This window comes from Mustelus asterias, chromosome 8 (assembly GCF_964213995.1).
Source record: "Mustelus asterias chromosome 8, sMusAst1.hap1.1, whole genome shotgun sequence".
Classification (NCBI taxonomy): Eukaryota; Metazoa; Chordata; class Chondrichthyes; order Carcharhiniformes; family Triakidae; genus Mustelus; species Mustelus asterias.
The window spans coordinates 115968200-115989310 of NC_135808.1; the positions used below are offsets into that span (position 1 = coordinate 115968200).

At 42.6% G+C, this 21111-nt stretch overlaps 1 protein-coding gene across 1 annotated transcript in view; it reads right to left on the reverse strand.

The window, feature by feature from the left end:
• Positions 1–5469: 5469 nt before the first annotated feature.
• The window catches only part of palmdb (palmdelphin b), a 91215-nt gene continuing 75573 nt past the window's right edge, over positions 5470–21111 (reverse strand). The window contains exon 9 of the mRNA XM_078219437.1: positions 5470–5900. Within this exon, the coding sequence (XP_078075563.1) occupies positions 5854–5900 (47 nt within the window). The 3' untranslated portion in view covers positions 5470–5853. The remainder of the gene's footprint in view (positions 5901–21111) is intronic.

A 21111-nucleotide genomic window follows, 5' to 3' on the forward strand; every position in this document is an offset into this window, starting at 1 on the left:
GTGTCAGTTGTGAAATTGTACTTCCAATCCTAGAATCCAAATAGTTTATGTAAATAATGTGATGAGTGGTGAACCAGATAATTTCAGAGAGAATTAAGAGTCAACCACATTGATTTGGCTAAAATCAATATAGGTTAGAGCACATTGGGGTGGCAGGAACTCTGCCATTAAGGATATACCATTAAGGATATCAGTGACTTGAAGAATAAAGAAATGAACAATGGTTGCTGTTTACATTTGCCTTGTGCTTGACTGTTTTGCATTAGTCTGACAAACACCTTTCCATCCGTTTTACCAAAGATATTCACATCCATGCAAGTGAATTAAAAAAAAGTAATATATTAAGCTGTAATAAAACTTCACATTTAAAAAAGAGGCATTCCATTTAACCATAGAATCCCTACAGTGAAGAAGGAGGACATTCGGCCCATCGAGCCTGCACCAAATCTTTCCCAGGCCCTTTCCCCATTACCCCACGTATTTACCCTGCTAATACCCCTAATTTGTATAGTTTGGGATACTAAGGGACAATTTAGCATGATCAATCCACCTAACCTGCACATCTTTGGACTGTGGGAGGAAACTGGAGTACCTGGAGGAAATCCACGCAGACACAGGGAGAACAGACAGTCACCCAAGGCTGGAATCAAACCTGGGTCCCTGGTACTGTGAGGCAGTGGTGCTAACCACTGTGCCACTGTGCCACCCCAAATTTGAACTAATTTAAAGAAGTTATCATAGTGAAATTGGCATAATAGGTCACATGTTATAACTATGAGGTTTATAATTTTGTTAATATTTGGAACTATCTTTAGTTTAAGGTGAAAACTAGAAGGAGGTCATGTGATTATTTTGATGCCTTATTGATGACAGGCCTGGTGCTCTTAAAGATCATGGTAGGCCCAGATCAGGTTTTTGAGATGGTGATATAAGGCATTTACCACTGGAGACAATAGCCACGGTCTCTGAGTTTACAGAATCATCAAAGTCTCACAAATGTGTTGAAAATATTGGGTTGTAAACAGTTGTTCCATAACTTGTCTATTTACTTCTAAGATGGAACAGAGTTGGGGTCAAGACTAGCTAATCAGCCTGGATGCAATGTGTTTCATGTTGCCATGGGAAAGATTGCAGAGGAAGCCATTTTTGAGATCAGATTATTAACTGAGGCATTGAATATAAGAGCCAGGAGGTTATGATGGAGCTGCATAAAACACTGGTTAGGCCACAGCTGGAGTATTGCATGCAGTTCTGGTCGCCATACTATAGGAAGGAAGAGAATGCACTAGAAAAGGTGCAGAGGAGATTAACCAGGATGTTGCCTGGATTGGAGTGTTTCAGCTATCGAGAGTGACTAGATAGGCTGGGCTTGTTTTCCTTGGAGCAGAGAATGCTGAGGAGGGACCTGATTGAGGTGTATAAAAATTTGAGGGGCATAGATAGGGCGGATAGAAATAAACTTTTCCCCTTAGCAGAGGGGTCAATAACCAGGGGGCATAATTTTAAGTTAAGAGGCTGGAGGTTTATGGGAGATGTGAGGAAAAACATTTTCACCTAGAGGGTGCAGGGAATCTGGAACTCACTGCCTGAAAGGGCGGTAGAGGTGGGAAGCCTCACAACATTTAAGAAATAGCTAGATGAGTACATGAAACACCATAGCATCCAAGGCTACCGGCCAAATGCTAGAAAATGGGATTAGAATAGATAGGTGCTTGATGGCCAGTGCGGACATGATGGGCTGAAGGACCTCCTTCCATGCTCTAATACTCTTTGACTACATGCTCTATTACAGTCTTCCCTACAAATTAATGAATATTACAGATTGGCAGCAGTTTTGTGTTGAGAAAAGAGGCTGTTTGGTTTGCAAGCTACCACAATTGTATGTGGGAGGAAGATGGTCTCTAGTTGAAGAGATGTATCCTGCAGCCATACTGAATACAGAATACTGGGAGATTCCGCCCAGGTGGTCAGAGCAGAAAGAGTAATTGGGACAGCTTTTATTGCTGGTGGTGGATTTAGGAAACTCTCCAAAAACTAAGGGAAGTGCCTGGAGGCAGTGTCGGTGAAACAGGGAAATGCAAACACTTTGGAAATTGGGACAACTATGCACTATTTGCTATTAGCACTGTAATTCCCTGGAGAGAGCAATGTGTTTTAAGCATAAAAGGGGAATGTTCCTTACTATAGTTCAATTTGTTAAAATAAAAGTTTTGAAAAGTGAAATGTCTTTCACTTTCAGTGAGTAATTGGGAGGTCGAATCTTTATCTGTCTCTATGGTGATCATAACACAGTATTTATGCAGTACTTAAAATATGTCATTAGTTATTCCACAGTTCAGTTTCACAAAAGCTTTTCTTTATTATTCTTTCATGGGATGTGAACATCGCTGCCAATCCAACATTTGTTCCCTGTTCCTAATAGCACTTGACAAGGTTGTGGTGAGTCATCACCTTGAAATGCTGTAGTCTGTTTAGTATAGGTATACCCGCAGTGCTGTTAGGAAGGGAGAGCTGAGAGTTTGACCCAGTGACCATGAAGGAACAATGATATAGTCTCAAGTCGGGATGGTGGGTGGCCTGGAGTGGAACTTAGTAGTGTTCCCATGTGTCTGCTGCCCTTATCCTTCTAGCTGGCATAGGTTTCAGGTTTGGAAGGTACTGTTGAAGGAGGATTGGTGAAATGCTGCACTGCATCTGCGTCTTGTGTTTGATCCACAGTGCTGCCACTATGTGGTGGCGGTGGATGAGAAAAGGGTGGAGGGTTTTCCATCACTTGACACATGTCTACTCACCGGTAAACACAGTAAGAGTTTTAACAACACCAGGTTAAAGTACAACAGGTTTATTTGGTGGCAAATGCCATTAGCTTTCGGAGCGCTGCTCCTTCGTCAGATGGAGTGGATATCTGCTCTCAAACAGGGCATACAGAGACACAAAATCAAGTTACAGAATACTGATTAGAATGCGAATCTCTGTAGCCAACCAGGTCTTAAAGATACAGACAATGTGAGTGGAGGGAGCATTAAGCACAGGTTAAAGAGATGTGTATTGTCTCCAGACAGGACAGCCAGTGAGATTCTGCAAGTCCAGGAGGCAAGCTGTGGGGGTTACTGATAGTGTGACATAAACCCAAGATCCCGGTTGAGGCCGTCCTCATGTGTGCGGAACTTGGCTATCAGTTTCTGCTCAGCGACTCTGCTCTGTCGTGTGGCGTGAAGGCTGCCTTGGAGAACCCTTACCCGAAGATCAGAGGCTGAATGCCCGTGAGGTGAGTTACATGCACAGCATTCACACCACACATGCCAGAAATAGTTGCAGATTTCCCAGCTATTAACCTTTTCAAAAAGAAATCCTGGGGTGCGGGCATCATTAGCATTAGCTGACCATATTTTATCAGAAAATGATTTCATGAATTTACTGACTGGAAAACACCAATTGAATTTTTAAAAAGACTATAGCCACATTCCAATGAAATCACAGTCTAAGATGGTTGACCATTTGCATCACTGTACAATTACATTCCAAAACCATTGAAATCTGCAAAGGAATAATTGACTTGAAGGAGTCTGCAAGGGGGCCATCTCCTACCTCATTAACAAAGCATCCAGACAATCACTTGGAAACATAACTGAGTGGACTCAAACCATTAGACATAGTCACTTGAGCAATGGAACCCTGGCAATGAAAGGAATTTTCCCCAATGTACTCTAAATCTTTCTGCGCTGTAAATCTTTCAACGTTTCTGTTCAAGAGATGTTTAGGGAGGGAATTCCAAAGCCTATTCCCGAATCTCTTTCGTTTGTTCTTGTGTTTTTCTGGATTCTCTTTTTTTAACCAGCTTAGCACAAGTTCACGCTGTGGAAAAATGGGTTTTACACTTTTTAATGGCAATACTTGGGGACTGTGGGATAAGAAATCAAACTATTAGATTCAGACCACACGCCATGTCTGTGTCTCTGACATGACACTGCTTTAATATGAAAAGTCCCTAACTGGGCCAGAGGTGAGCTCAATGTCCAATTAGTGATGCTGGTTGCTACCTGGTTGCAGAAGCTGGTTCTGGAGTGCAACGCTCAAAGGCAGACAGCAGCCAAGACTGGATGTGCAGTTGTTTTGCAGATGGTAGGAGTCAGGACGGCAGAGTGCCAGCACAGGGTGCTTACGAGTGGCCGAGTGGTCAATCAGAAGGTATCTGACCCGATCTGCTCCATCAAAGGAACCAGTTGAGCACCTGAGTTTGACTAACTCTGCTTCTTCAGCATTTTAACACAGCAGCAACATTTTGGCCTCCAAGCTCCCCTCAGTGTTGCTGACAGGTGTGCACCAATGTGCCCTGGACTGTTCACTTTTCCTGTTTGCCATACTGAAAATGAGAGGGATGGGAAAGGAGGAGGACCTCCTTGTGAACCTGCTCTCAGGCGTGGTTAAACTCGCCAGCAACAGATCCAGGGACTGGGTGACAAAGGGGGTCATCCGAACTGATTGTCTTCCCCTCTACCATGGCTACATTCACAGTCGGGTGTTGCTGGAAGGGAGCAAGCAGTGTCCACGGGCACTATTGAGGCCTTCCGTGCCCATTGGGCAGCTCAGGGACTGGGGTGCCTTATTGACCCCTTTATTCACATTTCAGTGTGATGGCTTAAGTTTAATTTGTGATTTATTTTTTGTTGAAATCAGTATCTCTTTAAGGCATTGCCCCTTTTACTTTGCCCCTTAGGTCATTTGGATAAACCAGTTAAACTAAACCGAAAGAGTTGGAAGCCTAACACGCCTTCTGGGAGTGCTATTTTCAAAGAAGTTCCACATCCAAACTCGTCCCCACAGTCAGTTTAAAAATCTAGCCCCCCTAAAACAAATACGAAGCAGAAATGATTCTGAGCGTGAAGCAACATTATTGTTAAATTTATTTGTGAAGTATGTTTTTGTCCAAACGTGGACATTATTGGATTATTGAGGTTTAATCCATCGAAATGGATCACGCAGTCATGAAGAGAAAAGCTTGAGGCTGCATTACAGGGGTAGGGAGGGCAGATGGCTCAGCAACCAACCCCTCTCTCAGGAAAATTGGCCAGAAGCCGATTTGTTCTGTTCAATCCAGCCACAGCCATACCATGCTGCTGGTGGGCTAACCTGGCTAACAGTGGGACTTCCAGCCCTCATTGGGGAGGAAGACCTGCCTTTGGGAGCTGCCGGCCAATCTGATTGGCTGGCAGTGCCAGCTGTCCTGGCACGCCAAGATCTCAGTGGTGGGCACTACTGGAATGGCAATTAGTCCTGAGAAGAAAGCACAGCGGGTTCCAAAGTATGTAAGTCTGGGGCACTGGGCAAGGAGACTTTAGCCAGCTTAGGGACAGGGGAATGGTGATCGCCACTCCGAGGAAGTTACTGGCCGTTGTCAGTAACACAAGGTGAAAATGGTCACTAATTATTTTACATCCAAATTTGGAAAAAAAGACGAAACAATACAGATCATTTTGCCAGGAGTACTTTATTACTCACAAAGACTGTCTTTTAAACTAAGAGTGTAAGCGAAAGTCAGTTTCAAAAACTAAAATTAATTAAATGCAAGTTTGTAATAGTTGAACCAACTACAGTCTTCCATGTATACTATAGAGCACAAATAATTGGATACTTCAATTAAGTTTAGGTAAATGATAGCTGATACAAATGTAATTGATACAACATTTTGAATGAATATATGTGTCGTAGCTGAACAGTAGATGAAGTTGCAGCGTAACAAACTGAATGGAGGGTCATTTTCACTTGTTCGCCCTGTGTTTAAAAGGGCACATTACCTCTCACTGTTCCAGGTAGAACTAATGGTCAAGTTATTGCTGGATGGAAGGCTCCACTCTACATCACCAGCTTTTTACCTATCCTGGTCATTTTAGATCTTAAGGCTGTTGATTGAGGGAGGAGAACAAAGAGGAATATTGTTACTTACATTTCTAGGACATTCTCAGATTTCACAACATTTTAAAACAAAATTCTGTTGGAAGAAAGATACATACCGCAACATTGCGTTGAAGTCTGACGCACACAGTTAGCCGTGAAAAGCTTTAAGGCAACATGGCATGCATTAAAAGCACAGAAACATTTTATGTAAGAGTATTAGATTAGAGAAGGCCAGAATTCTTGTTGAAGCCCAGAAAACATTAACAGGACCTAAGCAGTGGTTAGCACTGCTACCTCACAGCGCCAGGGACCTGGGTTCAATTCCGGCTTCGGGTCACTGTCTGTGTGGAGTTTGCACATACTCCCTGTGTCTGCGTGGGTTTCCTCTGGGTGCTCCGATTTCCTCCCACAATCCAAAGGTGTGTGGGTTAGGTTGATTGGCCATGCTAAATTGCCCCTTAGTGTCAGAGAGACTGGCTAGGGTAAATGCATGTTGTGTCAGGAGGATTAGCAGGGTAAATAAGTGGAGTTACAGGAATAGGACCTGGGTGGGATTGTGGTCGGTGCAGAGTCGATGGGCTGAATGTTCTCCTTCTGCACTGTAGGCATTCTATGATTCTAAGTTCTTTATAATAAAAAAACACTCTTAGTAACAAACACTTCAGTTCACATAATGCACGTTGAGTTTGAGATGTTACTAGCCATAACTATTTACTCAGTGCTGTTACTCTAAAGATATCATTGAAATCTTCATGGGACTAAAGGCAAATAGAACCAAACAGCTTGTCCAGTAGCTCGGATTTTAGTGCTGAAGATAGGAATCGGTTTTATCGATTGCAAAACTCAACAAGCGTAGCCTTCTTCCCACATTGCGAAGGAAGAAACAAAACTTACAATCTAAGCATCACTGAGACAAACTGTTAATTGCAAATGAACAGTTGTAACTTCAGTGCTGCATAACATATTTAATAAAAATGTCTTTCATAGAATCATAGAATCCATACCGTGCAGAAGGAGGCCATTAGGCCCATCAAGTCTACACCAATAACAATCCCACCCAGGCCCTATCCCACTCTACCAAACCAGTTTCGAGCCGTAACCTGTACTATTCTTTATCAAACGTTGATTCATTGAGTTAGATTGCTACATTGAAAATTTATTCACAATATCGAAATTTCAATGCAATGGATTTTTTAAAAATATAGAATTGTTGTCAGTGCATCATTTTCTTTTCTGTATCAATGAGTGTAAATTTGGAGGAAGTGATTGAAACAAATTTCTATTCTGCTTTGGCTGATCCAGAAATTCAAATAATAAAGTTGAACATGGTGCAAGAAAGGCAACTGAAATATTTACTCCTTTCAATTTCAAAGGACAGCACGGTGGCACAGTGGTTAGCACTGCTGTCTCACAGTGCCAGGGAACGGGTTCGATTCCCGGCTTGGGTCACTGTCTGTGTCGAGTTTGCACATTCTCCCCGTGTCTGCGTGGGTTTCCTCTGAGTGTTCTGGTTTCCTCCCACAATCCAAAGATGTGCGGGTTAGGTTGATTGGCCATGCTAAATTGCCCATTAGTGTCATGGGGACTAACAAGGTAAATGCATGGGATTATGGGGATAGGGCTTGGGTAGGATTGTGGTTGGTGCAGACTTGATGGGCCAAATAGCCTCCTTCTGCACTGTAGGATTCTTTGAATTCTGGAGGAATTTTCATTTATTATTATCTAACGTTAAAAGTGACATTTTAAATGTAATACAGTAGCAAGAAACATAAAATTGTAGTTCAGTAGGCAAAGAAGGCAAACGGCATTTTGGCCTCTATTGCAAAGGGGTTGGAGTTTAAGAGTAGGGAGGTTTTGTTGCAATTGTACAGGGTGTTGGTGCGGCCTCATCTGGAATACTGCAAACAGCTTTGGCCCTCTAAAAAAGGATATAGTAACATTGGAGGCAGTCCACAGGAGATTCACCAGGCTAATTTCTGTGTTGTCCTATCAAGAGAAACTAAATAACCTGTGTCTGTATTCCTTGGAGTTTAGAAGACTGATGGGTGACCTTATTCAAACATGGAAGATCCTGAGGGGGCTTGACAGGATGGATGGTGAGATGTTTTCACTGTTGGGAGAGTCTGGAATAAGTGGACATAGTTACAAGATAAAGGGCTGGTCATTTAAAACTGAGGTGCATAGAAATTTCTTCTCACAGAGGGTGGATCTGGAATTCTCTGCCCCAAAAGGTAGTGGAGGCTGGATAATTAGAATTATTTGATAGATCAAGGACTGGAGGGCTATGAAATCATAGAATCCTACAGTGCAGAAGGAGGCCATTCGGCCCATTGAGCCTGCACCGACCACAATCCCACCCAGGCCCTATCCCCATAACCACATGCATTTACCCTAGCCAGTTCCCTCTGACACTAAGGGGCAATTTAGCATGGCCAACCCACTTAACCCACGCATCTTTGGACTGTGGGAAGAAACCAGAGCACCCAGAGGAAACGCGCGCAGACACAGGGAGAATGTGCAAACTGCACAGACAGTGACCCGAGCCAGGAATCGAACCCGGGTCCCTGGCGCTGTGAGGCAGCAGTCCTACCCACTGTGCCACCGTGCCATGGTAAAATGGCACAGAAAAGGAGCAAAAGCCATGATCATATTGAATGGAGGGGCAGGCTCGAAGGGCCTGGTAGTCTACTCCTGCTTCTGTTTCTTGTTCTCTTGTATTGAACAAAAACAGAGAATTCAGAGCCATCCAGACTCGAACTGTTGGCTCTGTTCTCTCTCTGTTCATGCTGTCAGACTTGCTTGATATTTTCCAGTATTTTCTGTTTTTGTTTCAGATTCCAGCTTCCGCAGTAATTTGCCTTAAATAAATAGTTTAAATTCATTGCAAAATCCTAAAGAATTCAAATGTAGCATATATTTCCTTTGGTGGTATAAGGTAAGTGAAATCTTCAAAGGGAAAATATTTTGCCTGTGGCAATAAAATAAATACAATTGGCCTAAGACAGGTTTTATGTTATAATTTATGCTCAAAATTATAGACAATCTCATCTGAATTTCTGGTCAAAGTGATATAAATTATTTTTCTCAGTTTGGCTGCAGAGTTAATTCAAGTTAGTAGTACATTGCCATTTTCAATTTTATCCACAATTTATGATGCTAAACTCAGCTTCCTAGTGAGTTCCTTTTTTTAAAAATAAAATTTATAAACTGGTCATATTTTGCAGGAGGATATGGCTCTAAGCCTACACCTCATTCAAAGTAAACGCATTTACAAAAAAAGTTGTGTATTTGCACGTTGTTCATTTTGTCAAGTGTTGCTACATAATTATTACATTTCACAGAACATGCTGGAAAAACTCTGGCAGCATGTGTGGAAGGTGAAACAGAGTTTAATGTTTTGAATCTGTTATGACTCTTCTTCGAAACTACTGGGGAGAAGAGTCATATTGGACTCAAAACATTGGGTGGGATTTTCCGTGCAACCCGCCCTGTGTTTTGCGGAGGCACGGTGGCACAGTGATTAGCACTACTGTCTCATTGTGCCAGGGACCTTGGTTCGATTCCCGGCTTGGGTGACTGTATGGAGTTTGGACGTTCTCCATGTGTCTGCGTGGATTTCCTCCAGGTGCTCTGGTTTCCTCCCAAAGTCCAAAAATATGCGGGTTAGGTTGATTGGCAATGCTAAATTGCTCCTTAGTGTTTAGGGGGATGTTGGGTGGATTAGTAGGGTAAATGTGTGGGGTTGTGGGGGTGGGGGTCACGGTGGGATTGTTGTCGGTGCAAGCTCGATGAGCCAAATGACCTCCTTCTGCACTGTAGGTATTCTATGATACTATTCTATTCTATGAACCCACCATTGGTCGGTGGCGGGATCTTCTGGTCCTGCCGTTGTAAGCAGTTTCCTGTTGAATGTGCCTCTTGCCGCTGGGAAACCTGCAGCGGGGGCACGGCATCAATAGGACTAGAAGATCCCATCAATGTGAACAGCCAGAAAGTTCCAACCTAACTCTGTTTCTCTCTCTGTAGATGCTGCCAGACCTGCTGAGCTTTTTCCAGCACTTTTGGCTTTTATTTTGGAATTCCAGCAACCACTTTCAATACATTTCACACAGTTCATTTATGCAAAGGCTACTGGGTGACATTTTAATTCGCTTAATAAAAATAGCAGGTGTTGCTCATTAAAATTGTCATCATAAAACTGTCCTTATAAATTTTGAAATGTATTACAGCGCATAAGGGTTACAGAACTTTTGCCAAAGGCACGTCACAACTGGCAGTGGATATTATGATCAAATTTTTTTTCCATAATATTGGAAAGCTAAAGTAATCCTGATACTTAAACGAGTGAATTATTTAACAGTGGTCTGGATTAAATACACAGGAAGTTAAAATCCATTGAATTGAATTCGGTGCAGTAAATTGAGCTGGTAAATTTGAAATCTGCATATAATCAACATGCACACAAACCTGCCTACTTCCATCCTAGAAGCCTTTGAGGATTAAATGGAATTATATTTTTCTCTCAATACTACTGTTGATTAATGCTTAGGGCTTAGTAGTTGCCACTGTAATTACAGATCCCTTCGTGTTTTCTTTAATTAACCCCCGTCTGAGTTCCACCATGTCTATCCTGTACATATTCGATGTCTATCCTATACTATTTTGATGGCCGATTTTCAGGGGAGATTGGGTGTGGAGGTAGGGTAACGATATCTGCTTTTATGCAATTATAGTTTTGCATTTGGTATACACACAATATAATCTGGAGGAAGGAACTGAAGGCACTATTGCTAAGTTTGCAAATGATACAAAGATATATGGAGGGACAGGTAGTATTGAGGAAGCAGGGGGGCTGCAGAAGGACTTTGACAGGTTAGGAGAGTGGGCAAAGAAGTGGCAGATGGAATACAATGTGGAAAAGTGTGAGGTTATGCACTTTGGAAGGAAGAATGGAGGCATAGACTATTTTCTAAATGGGAAAATGCTTAGGAAATCAGAAACACAAAGGACATGGGAGCCATTGTTCAAGATTCTCTTAAGGTTAACGTGCAGGTTTAGTCGGCAGTTAGGAAGGCAAATGCAATGTTAGCATTCATGTCGAGAGGGCGAGAATACAAGAACAGGGACGTACTTCTGAGGCTGTATAAGACTCTGGTCAGACCCCATTTGGAGTATTGTGAGCAGTTTTGGGTCCCATATCTAAGGAAGGATGTGCTGGCCTTGGAAAGGGTCCAGAGGAGGTTCACAAGAATGATCCCTGGAATGAAGAGCTTGTCGTATGAGGAACAGTTGAGGACACTGGGTCTGTACTCGTTGGAGTTTAGAAGGATGAGGGAGGATCTTATTGAAATTTACAGGATACTGCGAAGCCTGGATAGAGTGGACGTGGAGAGGAAGTTTCCACTGGTAGGAAAAACTAGAACCAGAGGGCACAACCTCAGACTAAAGGGACAATCCTTTAAAACCGAGATGAGGAGGAATTTCTTCAGCCAGAGAGTGGTGAATCTGTGGAACTCTTTGCCGCAGAAGGCTGTGGAGGCCCAGGTCATTGAGTGTCTTTAAGACAGAGATAGATAGCTTCTTGATTAATAAGGGGGTCAGGGATTATGGGGAAAAGGCAGGAGAAAGGGGATGAGAAAAATATCAGCCATGATTGAATGGCGGAGCAGACTCGATGGACCAAGTGGCCTAATGCTGCTCCTATGTTGTATGGTCTTACGGTCTAATTAGAGATTGTGAAACAGCGTAAAATGCCATACGCATAGGAGGAGAAATAAGAGGAGTAGGCCACTCGGTTCGTTGAGCCTGCTCCACCATTCAATAAAGTCATGGCTGATCTGACTGTGACCTTAATTCAACCTTCTGATTGACTTCTCAGAATCCTTGATTCCCTTGGCAATCAAAAACCTGTCTAACTCAACCTTGAATATATTCAATCAGCCAACCTTCACTTGGAAAATAATTCCAAAATCTAAGGACCCTCTAATTAAACAGTTCCTCTTCATCTCCATCTTAATTGGGAGACCCCTTGTTTTGAAAAGGTGCCCCCTAGTTCTGGACTCCCCCCATAAGCGAAACACCCTTCCATCATTTACCCTGTTAAATCACCTTGGAATCTTATATGTTTCAGTAAATCACCTTTTATTCTTCTAATTGCCAATGAGTGTAGACCCAACTAGCTCAACCTTTCCTCCATAAGACAACACCTTCAGCCTTGGAATCAGTTGAGTGAATCTTCATGGCATGGTGGCACAGTGGTTAGCACTGTTGCCTCACAGCTCCAGAGACCCAGGTTCAATGTCGGCCTTGGGTGACTGTTTGTGTGGAGTTTGCATGTTTTCCCCGTGTCTGTGTGGGTTTCCTCCTGGTGCTGTGGTTTCCTCCCACAGTCCAAAGATGTGCAGGTTAGGTGGACTGGCCATGCTAAACTGCTCCTTAGTATCTCAAGGTACGTAGGTTCGATGGATTAGCCATGGTAAATATGTGGGATTACTGGGATAGACTGGGAGAGAGGGCCTGGGTAAGATACTCTGTCAGAGAGTCAGCGCAGACTCGATGGGCCGAAGGGCCTCTTTTGAACTGTAGGGATTCATGATTAAGGCCCAAAACTGTACATGGCACTCCAGATTCAGTCTCACTAAGGCCTTTACAGCTGTAGCAACATGTCCTTACTTTTATATTCAATTCCCCTTGCAATAATACCAACATTCCATTTGTCCTCCCAATCATTTGCTACATCTGCCTGCTCGCTAAGTTTTTGTGATTCACGTACCAGGCCACCCTGATTCCTCTGCACCAGAGTTTGACAGTTGCTCACCATTTAACTAATATTCTGCTTTTCTATTCATCCTGCCAAAGTGGAGAGGTTCACATTGTCCTACATGATGCTCCAGCTGCCGAATGTTTGCCCACTCACCTCACCTCTGAATATCCCTTTTCAGACTTTTTGCGAGCTCTGCACAAATTGCTTGCCTATAGTCCCTTCATCCAGTACATTGATGTTGATTGTAAATAGTTGAGGCTCCAGTGCTGATACCTGTAGCACTCCACTAATTACAGTTTGCCAACTGAAATATGACCCATTTATCCAGGCTGCAGGCTTCCTGTTAGCTGTTATGCTTATACATTATCTCCAACACTATGAGTTCCTACCTTGTGCAATGACCTTGTCAAATGCTTTTAGAAATCTAAATACCACATTATCCATCCTGCTTGTTGATCCTCAAAAACTCTTAGAAATTAGACAAGGATAATTTCTCTTTCACAAAACCATGTTGACTCTGCCTGACTTCGTTACGATTTTCTTAATATCCTGCTATTGCTGCTTTAATAATGTATTCAAATATTTTCCCTATGAATGACATTGGGCCAATGTGCCAGAATTCTATCACCCCGTCCGTCATGGAATCGGAGCGGGCAAGGGGTGAACGATGGAAATGTCTGTTGACCTCGGGCAGGATTTTCCGGTCTCAGGTCGAACGAGGTCGTAAAATCCCGTCCATAGTTTCCTGCTTTCTGTCTCACTCCATTCCTGATTAGAAGTGCTACACTTGTGGTTTTCCATCTGCTGGGACCTTTGCAGAATCCAGGAAACTTTGGAATATTACAACAAATGTATCCACTCTCTTTGCAACTACTTAGGATGCAGGCCATCAGGTCCAGGGGTCTTTTTAGTCCCAGTAATATTCCCAGTATCTTTTCCCTAGTGATTGTGATTGCTTTAAGTTCCTCCCTCCCTTTTCCCTCTCAATTTTAAATTATTCTTGGGATGATTTCGTGTTTTCCTCGGTGAAAACTGATACAAAATTCCAGTTCAACCCTTCCACTATTTCCTTGTTTCCCATTTTTAATTCCCAGTTTTACCCTCTAAGGGACCAAAACTTACTCTAGCTATTATTTTCCTTTTTATATACTTGTAGAAATATTTACAGTCTCTTTTTATATTTCTAGCTAAATTTTCCCTTAATTTTTTTGTAATTCTTTGCTGGTTTCTAAAATGCGTCCAATCTTCTGATCTACCATTAATCATCATACTATTAAGCACATTTTCTTTCAATTTGGTACTATCCTTAACTTCCTTATTTTACAATGGTTGGTGCATCCTTCCCTAAGAAATTTTCTTTCTGAATGGAAGATATATCTTTGCTGAGTTATGAAGTATCTCCTTAAGTGTATGCTGCTGTTTCTCTACCATACTACTTTTTGATCTACTTTCCCAGTCCAATTCATCCAACTCTCTGTCTTCATAATTGCACTGATTTATGCCTAAGATACTAGCACTAGACCCAAGTTTCTCACCGTCAAAATGAATGTGCAATTCTATGATGTTATGATCACTGTTACCTAGAATCTCCTTTAGTATGAGGTCATTAATTAATCCTTTCTCATTACACATCATTAGCTCTAAATGCCGTGTCAGGACATAATGGATCGTGGACCATATAATTTCACAGTAGACCAGAACAAAACCATACTTGACCTTGAACAATTGCTAACCAGAAAACTTGTCCCTTTGAATTAAACATCTATAACATAATGTTGTTACCGATGTGTCAATAAATTGGGTTAACAGTACAGAGAGTAGCACTAAATGTATGCTCAGTGTGTAGCATATATGCTGCATATTGATTCTCTTACTGAGAGTATGGGGACAGGATACTTTGTGCTGTACATTATGGAAATGGTATGAATGCTCTTAATATGGCAATTGAATGCAACAGAACATAAATTTGTGATACATTTCAATAGGAAAAAGTTAATTCAGTAAGTGTCATGAAAGTGTGAATTCCATTGCAGAATATACTTTGCTTCACTTTCCGAAGAAGAGTCATATTTCATAGAATTATAGAATCCCTACAGTGCAGAAGAAGGCCATTTGGCCCATTGAATCTGCACCGACCACAATTCCGTCCAGGCCCTATCCCTTTAACCCCACAAATTTACCCTGCTAGTCCCCTGACAATAAGGCCCAATTTACCATGGCCAATCAACCTAGCCCACACATCTTTAAAGTGTGGGAGGAAACCGGAGCACTCAGAGGAAGCCCATGTGGGCACAGGGAGGACATACAAATTCCACACAGACAGTGACCAAAGGTCGGAATTGAACTTGGGTCTCTGACACCATGAGGCAGCAGTGCTAACCACTGTGCCATCGTGTTTGACTTGAAACATAAGATGGGGTTTCCTCTGTGTTCCCCACGATGGGTTTAACGATGGCCGGGGGGAGAGAATGCTGTGGGATGTCCAAAAATTGGTTTCAAAGAACAATGTACAATACCACACAGGAACAGGCCTTTCGGCCCACTAAGCCTGAGCCAATGCCCAATTCTTATTTAGATGCACTGCCTACTGCCCATATGCAGTTACTATCTCTCTGTTCACTTCCCCTTCGTATGTCTAGCCAGGTATATCTTGAACGTTACTAACATGCCTGCTTCCACCACTTCCATTGGCAGTGTGTTCCAGGCAGCCAACACCTCTGTGTGAAAAGTTTCCCCGCACGTCACTGGCGAGTATTCCATCACGCTTCCGACTTGTGCCCTGTAGATGGTGGACAGACTTTGGAGAATCAGGAGGTGAGTTACTCATAAAAAAAGCCTCTGACCTGCTCTTGTAGCCACAGTATTTGTATGGCTAGTTCAGTTCAGTTTCTGCTCGATGAAGGACCAAGGATGTTGGTAATGGGGGATTCAGCAATGTCATTGAATGACAAGGAGAGATGGTTAGTTTCTCTCTTGTTGGAGCTAATCATTGCCTGACACTTGTGTGGTGTGAGTGTTATTTGTGACTTATCAGCACCAACCTGACTGCTGTCCAGGTCACACAGTGGTGGTGTGTGCCTAGAACACACTGCCAGTGGAGGTGGTGGAAGCAGGCATGTTAGTAACGTTCAAGACATACCTGGATAGACACATGAATGTTTCAGAACTCATGAACACCACAGATATTATAAAATATGAGTTTAATATAGAGTGTAAAATTGGACCTGCAAATTCATGAGCTCAGATATAACTACGGGGTATTTGTAACCCAACCAAAACCAGATAGAATTTGAAATTGCCTGGACAAATTACCCATGGATGTTCTGCTATCTTCCTGCACTTGTCTACTAAACGGAGGGATAGATACCTGCTGGAGACCAGCTCGCCTGAACTTTAAATGTGATGAAGGGACTCCAAATATATCTTCTGGGATCAACTGTTGTTTTAATAATTGACTTGAATAGGGAAGCTATTGTGGCTTTCATTCCAGGTCGATCCAACTAGAAAGCAGCTGAGATCATGAAACAAATCAAATCTGTTTTTTAAATATTACCTTTCCCTGTGGGGTTCAGGAGGAAGGAAAATTTAGTCCTCCCCTGACCCAGGCTCAACTTGAAACCCAATCATGAAGCCCTACTAAAATCCTCCCCTCCAGCTGAACTAAGTGCTGGGGATCATTCCGCCCAACGCTCTGCTCCCCTCCTCCCTCCGACTGTCAGGCTTTATAAGCAACTGACCATGAGCTTGTAAAGGAGGCCAGGGTATAAAGTCAGCCATAGCTTCAGCTGCAGAAGTGAGGATGACTTCCCACCCTCTCAAGATAAAATTGGCCTTTATTTATCTGTTCTTTAAATGCTATGCTTTACATTGGGTTATATTGTACTACAGATTAAAATAAATCTTAGCACTCCGGCCTCACAGTGCCAGGGACCCGGGTTCAATTCCGGCTTTGGGTGACTGTGCGGAGTCTGCACATTTTCCCCGTGTCTTCATGAGTTTCCTCCGAATGCCCCAGTTTTCTCCCACACTCAAAGATGTGTGGGTTAGGTGGATTGGCGTGCTAAATTGTCCCTTAGTGACAGAGCGATTAGCAGAGTAAATATGTGGGGTTCCAGGGATAGGGGCTGGGTGGGATTGTTGTTGGTGCAGGCCCGATGGGCTGAATGGCCTCTTTCTTTCTATGATTCTATAAATCTTAAGACTGTATCTAAATTGCAAATGTAAATACGTACAAAATATATTGATGGAAATCAGCAGGTACTTTCTTTTGTGACTGTGGAGGAAAACTATTCCTTGACCTTTTGCACAGAATTGTCACAAAGAGACGGAAAATGTTAGTCCATGCCAGGAATTTGAAAATACTTTCCATGACTGAAATATTAAAATGATGGCGTGTAAAGAAAAACACGAGTGGAAAGAAAAAATAGAGAGTATATTTAAATAAAGCACCCGGATATAGCAGCGATAAGAAATATTTTCCAAGCAGTTAATTATCTTATGAATATTAAGATTGTATATTTCTTGTATTAGATTCATGCAGATAGGTCAGCATTACAAGACATTCCATATTTATATATTTATAGACAGAAGCCCAATCTCCTTGGAAATATGTTGAGCATTTTTTCCAAATCACTATCAAGAAGTGAGACAAAATTAAGAAAATAATTAGATGAAGCACTTTTATTGACAGAAAGGTGAAGAATGTTAGCATAAGGTATCAACAAACTTACATGATTAGTGTACAGATGCATTGAAGCTAATTTGACAAAGATTAGATTAGTAGAATTATTTTCACAATATAGTCCAACAGAAGGATCTAGAAGAACAAAAATATAAGGCTAAAAGCACGCTACTCTAAGGCTAAAGAAAACGTGAGTTTTGCATTCCATCTACAGTTTATGTGAATCAATTCTTAATATAAAAAAACTTATAAATATGGAAGATTCCAAAATAAAGCACAGTATGAAGATATACTCATTATTATAGAATTAATATTTTATTGTTTGGTATGGTCATATGGGGCAGTTCGGTGGCACACTGGTTAGCACTGTTGCCTCACAGTGCCAGGACCTGGGTTTGATTCCAGCTTTGGGTGACTGTGCGGAGTTTGCATGTTCTCCCCATATCTGCGTGGGTTTCCACCGGGTGTTCCGGTTTCCTCCCACAGTCCAAAGGTGTGCAGGTTAGGTGGATTGGCCATGCTGATTTGCCCCTTAGTGTCCAAAGATGTGTAGGTCAATGGGTAAATATGTGGGGTTATGGGGATAAGGCCTGAGTAAGATGCAGACTTGATGAGTTGAATAGTTTCCTTCTGCACTGTAGTGATTCTAGTGTTGCGACTATAAGGTTTATAAAAATATTATATTTTGGGACTGTAGCTTTAAATTGAAGGTAAATGAAGGTCATATGACCTGTTCTGCAATCTGCTTGATGGTAAGTCCACCCTACGTTACTTACCTGTAGCCTGGTTCAATCCACAATCCTGGGACTCTGCTAGGTGTTTTTCCTGCAGCAACAAACGAGGCCTCTGCCTTAGGGTCTTGATCCTAGTGAAAGGCCCACCGGTGGCCTCACCACGATTGGCTTGTGGTTTGGTGGGCCTTCTTAGAAAGAGGCAGTGCCAGTCCCTTGCCAGATCTCCAACTGGCAGCCGAGACCACCGATGCCTAAACAAGGTTCCACCTTGAGTTTACCAAATCCCAGAAAGGTATTGATGTGGTGATTTGCAAACTGTTGTGCTGTAAACTGTCCATTTACTTCTAAAATGAAAGAAAATCGGGGTTGAAGATAGCTAGTTAGTATTTCCACCTGAATGTAAGGTTGGTGTGCTTTCATGTTGCCATGGCGATATGGAAGAGAGCGGAGGAAGTCATTTTTCAGATCAGATTTCAGGCTTCTCTACAAATAAATGAATATCGCAAGCAGACAACAGTTTCTGTGTGGTCAACTGAGGAACAGGCTGCTTGGCTTTGCAAGTTACAACATCTGGATGCAGGAAGGCTCCTGTAGCCACCTAAAGATTTCAGCAGATTTATCCATAAGAAACATTGGAACAAGCTTTACTGCTGGTGGTGGCTTCAAGGTCCTCATTGAAAACTGAGGGAAGTGCCAGGAGACTGTCACTCAAAGAGCGGGATATTCAGGTCGCGACTGCCCCGAGACCGGAAATTCCAACCCAAGGTTAACGGACCTGTAAACGGTCCACCAAATTGTCCAACCTGCCATGCCGAAGGCAGGACCGGAAAATTTATCCTAAAGTTACTACTTGGCGAAATGGGGATAAGGGAACTGATCTGGAAGCTGGGAGCAACTGTTTGCTAAAAGGACTATTGTTCCATGGAGAGTGTAAGAGGTAATAAGAATAAATGGGGAATGATACTTTCAGTAGTTTAAAATATAAGTTGCTTACAAAGGAAAACAATGTTTAGGCATGGTGATTTTTTAGTCATTTGGTACAGTAAAAGTTTTTAAAATGTAAAATTTTGAAATGTCATTTTTTTCAACTAGAAGTTGAAATCACTTTTTGGAAGTTATTGATCTTTGTGGGGATGCTTACAAAACAAGCAGGCCCTTCGACCTCTCAACCCTATTCTGAAAAATCTTGAGGTGGCAGCTGATCTTAAACACCTTACTTCGATCACTCCTTAATCTTATACACAAGAGAATACAAACTTAATTTGTGCAACCCATCATCATGATTTAACCATTTCAGTTGGGTATCATCCTACTCAATCTGTGTTACATCCCGTCCATGGCCAAAGTACCATGCCTGTGGTGTGGTGTCCAGAACTGAATGCAGTCTTTTAAATGGACTCCAACCACAGCTATCAATTCAACAAGTGGCTAAATTTATCAAATTGAAAACTGCAGCAGAGTAGCGTGCTTTTGAAATTTAGGAGCACATTTTATTTTTCTATCTGATTTTACGTCCGACCAGCTCCCCAGTACTGTTCCGCCCTGGGAATCGGAACGGGCGAGGGGCGGACAATGGGAAGCTCCATTGACCTCGGGAGGGACTTTCCGGTCTTGGTTCGAGTCCATAAAATGAGTCTGCCAATTGGGGCACAGACTAACAGCTCAGAAAAGGAAAAGTGAACAATGTAGATTTCATTACTGCACAAACAGACTGATGAGAGATTGGACATGGATTGTGTTGGCAGATTTAAAAGGGAATTTGATTGATAGTAGGCAGAGAAAATGATTGGGAGGGTATGCAAAATACCAAGGCATTTGTTGGAACAAGTTAGGTGAACTGCAATATAATCATCTAGTCATGTTCATGTTCCCAAGACAAAATGTGAAATGCATCAATACACAAAGCCCCTTGGAAGCCTGAGGCTGGAAAAGTAATGGAAAACCCATTGGATGGTTTTCCAATGTGGTCTCACTTCCATTCGAGTTTATTAGGGGCAGGCTTACAGAAGTGGGTAGGCAATCAAGACACTTAAGGCTTCATTTAGTGGTCATTTTGAGAGGTGGACGCAGGTCTGCCTGTGTCACACAGGTCCGATAGTGTGTCTAGATCCTGGCAATGCTTTAAAGGCAGCTATATCACAGCATATTTTAGGTGTTGGGGTGTAGGCAGGTGTTGAAGGGCAATCAAAGCCTGATATGTATGCTGTTATCAATGATCCCAAAGGCTGAAATATATTTCTGTGGAGACTTTTTTCCCTCCATACTGCTGACCATAACAGTTCTGGTCACCTGACCTTTTATTGAATGGTCCCCCCCTGCGTGAGCAACAATCAACTCTCCCAATGGGACTGCCAGTCATTAGGTCCCTCTGATTGGACTCCACACATATGTGTCCCACTTGCCACCTTCAATTAGATAGCTAAAACAGAGTAACCTGCTTCCCTTCAACATGCACCAGAGGGTGTGCTGCTGAGAAACACTGGCTGTGGCCTGCAGATGGTCCCGACACCTGAGAATTTCCTAGGTCCAGATGTTCCTGGCCACAGTTCCTGGACTTTGCTGGAGAAGGGCATTTGGTGGCATGCCCCTTTAGTTGATCCGTGAACATCTAGACTTTATCATTCTTTACTCACATATTTGCTGGACGTGTTAATGGGGCAAGAGGACATCTTCTTGAAATGGGAGAGCTGCCAGCGGAGTCAGCACCTCACCCAAATAATGTTAATGAGGGTTAATTTCAGAAAACCTCAGGCCTCCTGCTTGAGGCACGTACATTGTTATTCATTGAGGCCCAAACATAGGCCCAAGGAAATTTCCACCCCAATGCATTCCCAGTCTAAATCTATCTGATTAAACTCAGGGTGGCATGGTGGCACAATGGTTAGCACTGCTGCTTCACAGTGCCAGGGACCTGGGTTTGATTCCTGGCTTTGGTCACTGTCTGTTTGGAGTCTGCATATTCTCCCCATGTCTGTGTGGGTTTCCTTTTGGTGCTCCGGTTTCCCTCCACAGTCCGAAAGACTGATTATAACCAGTTC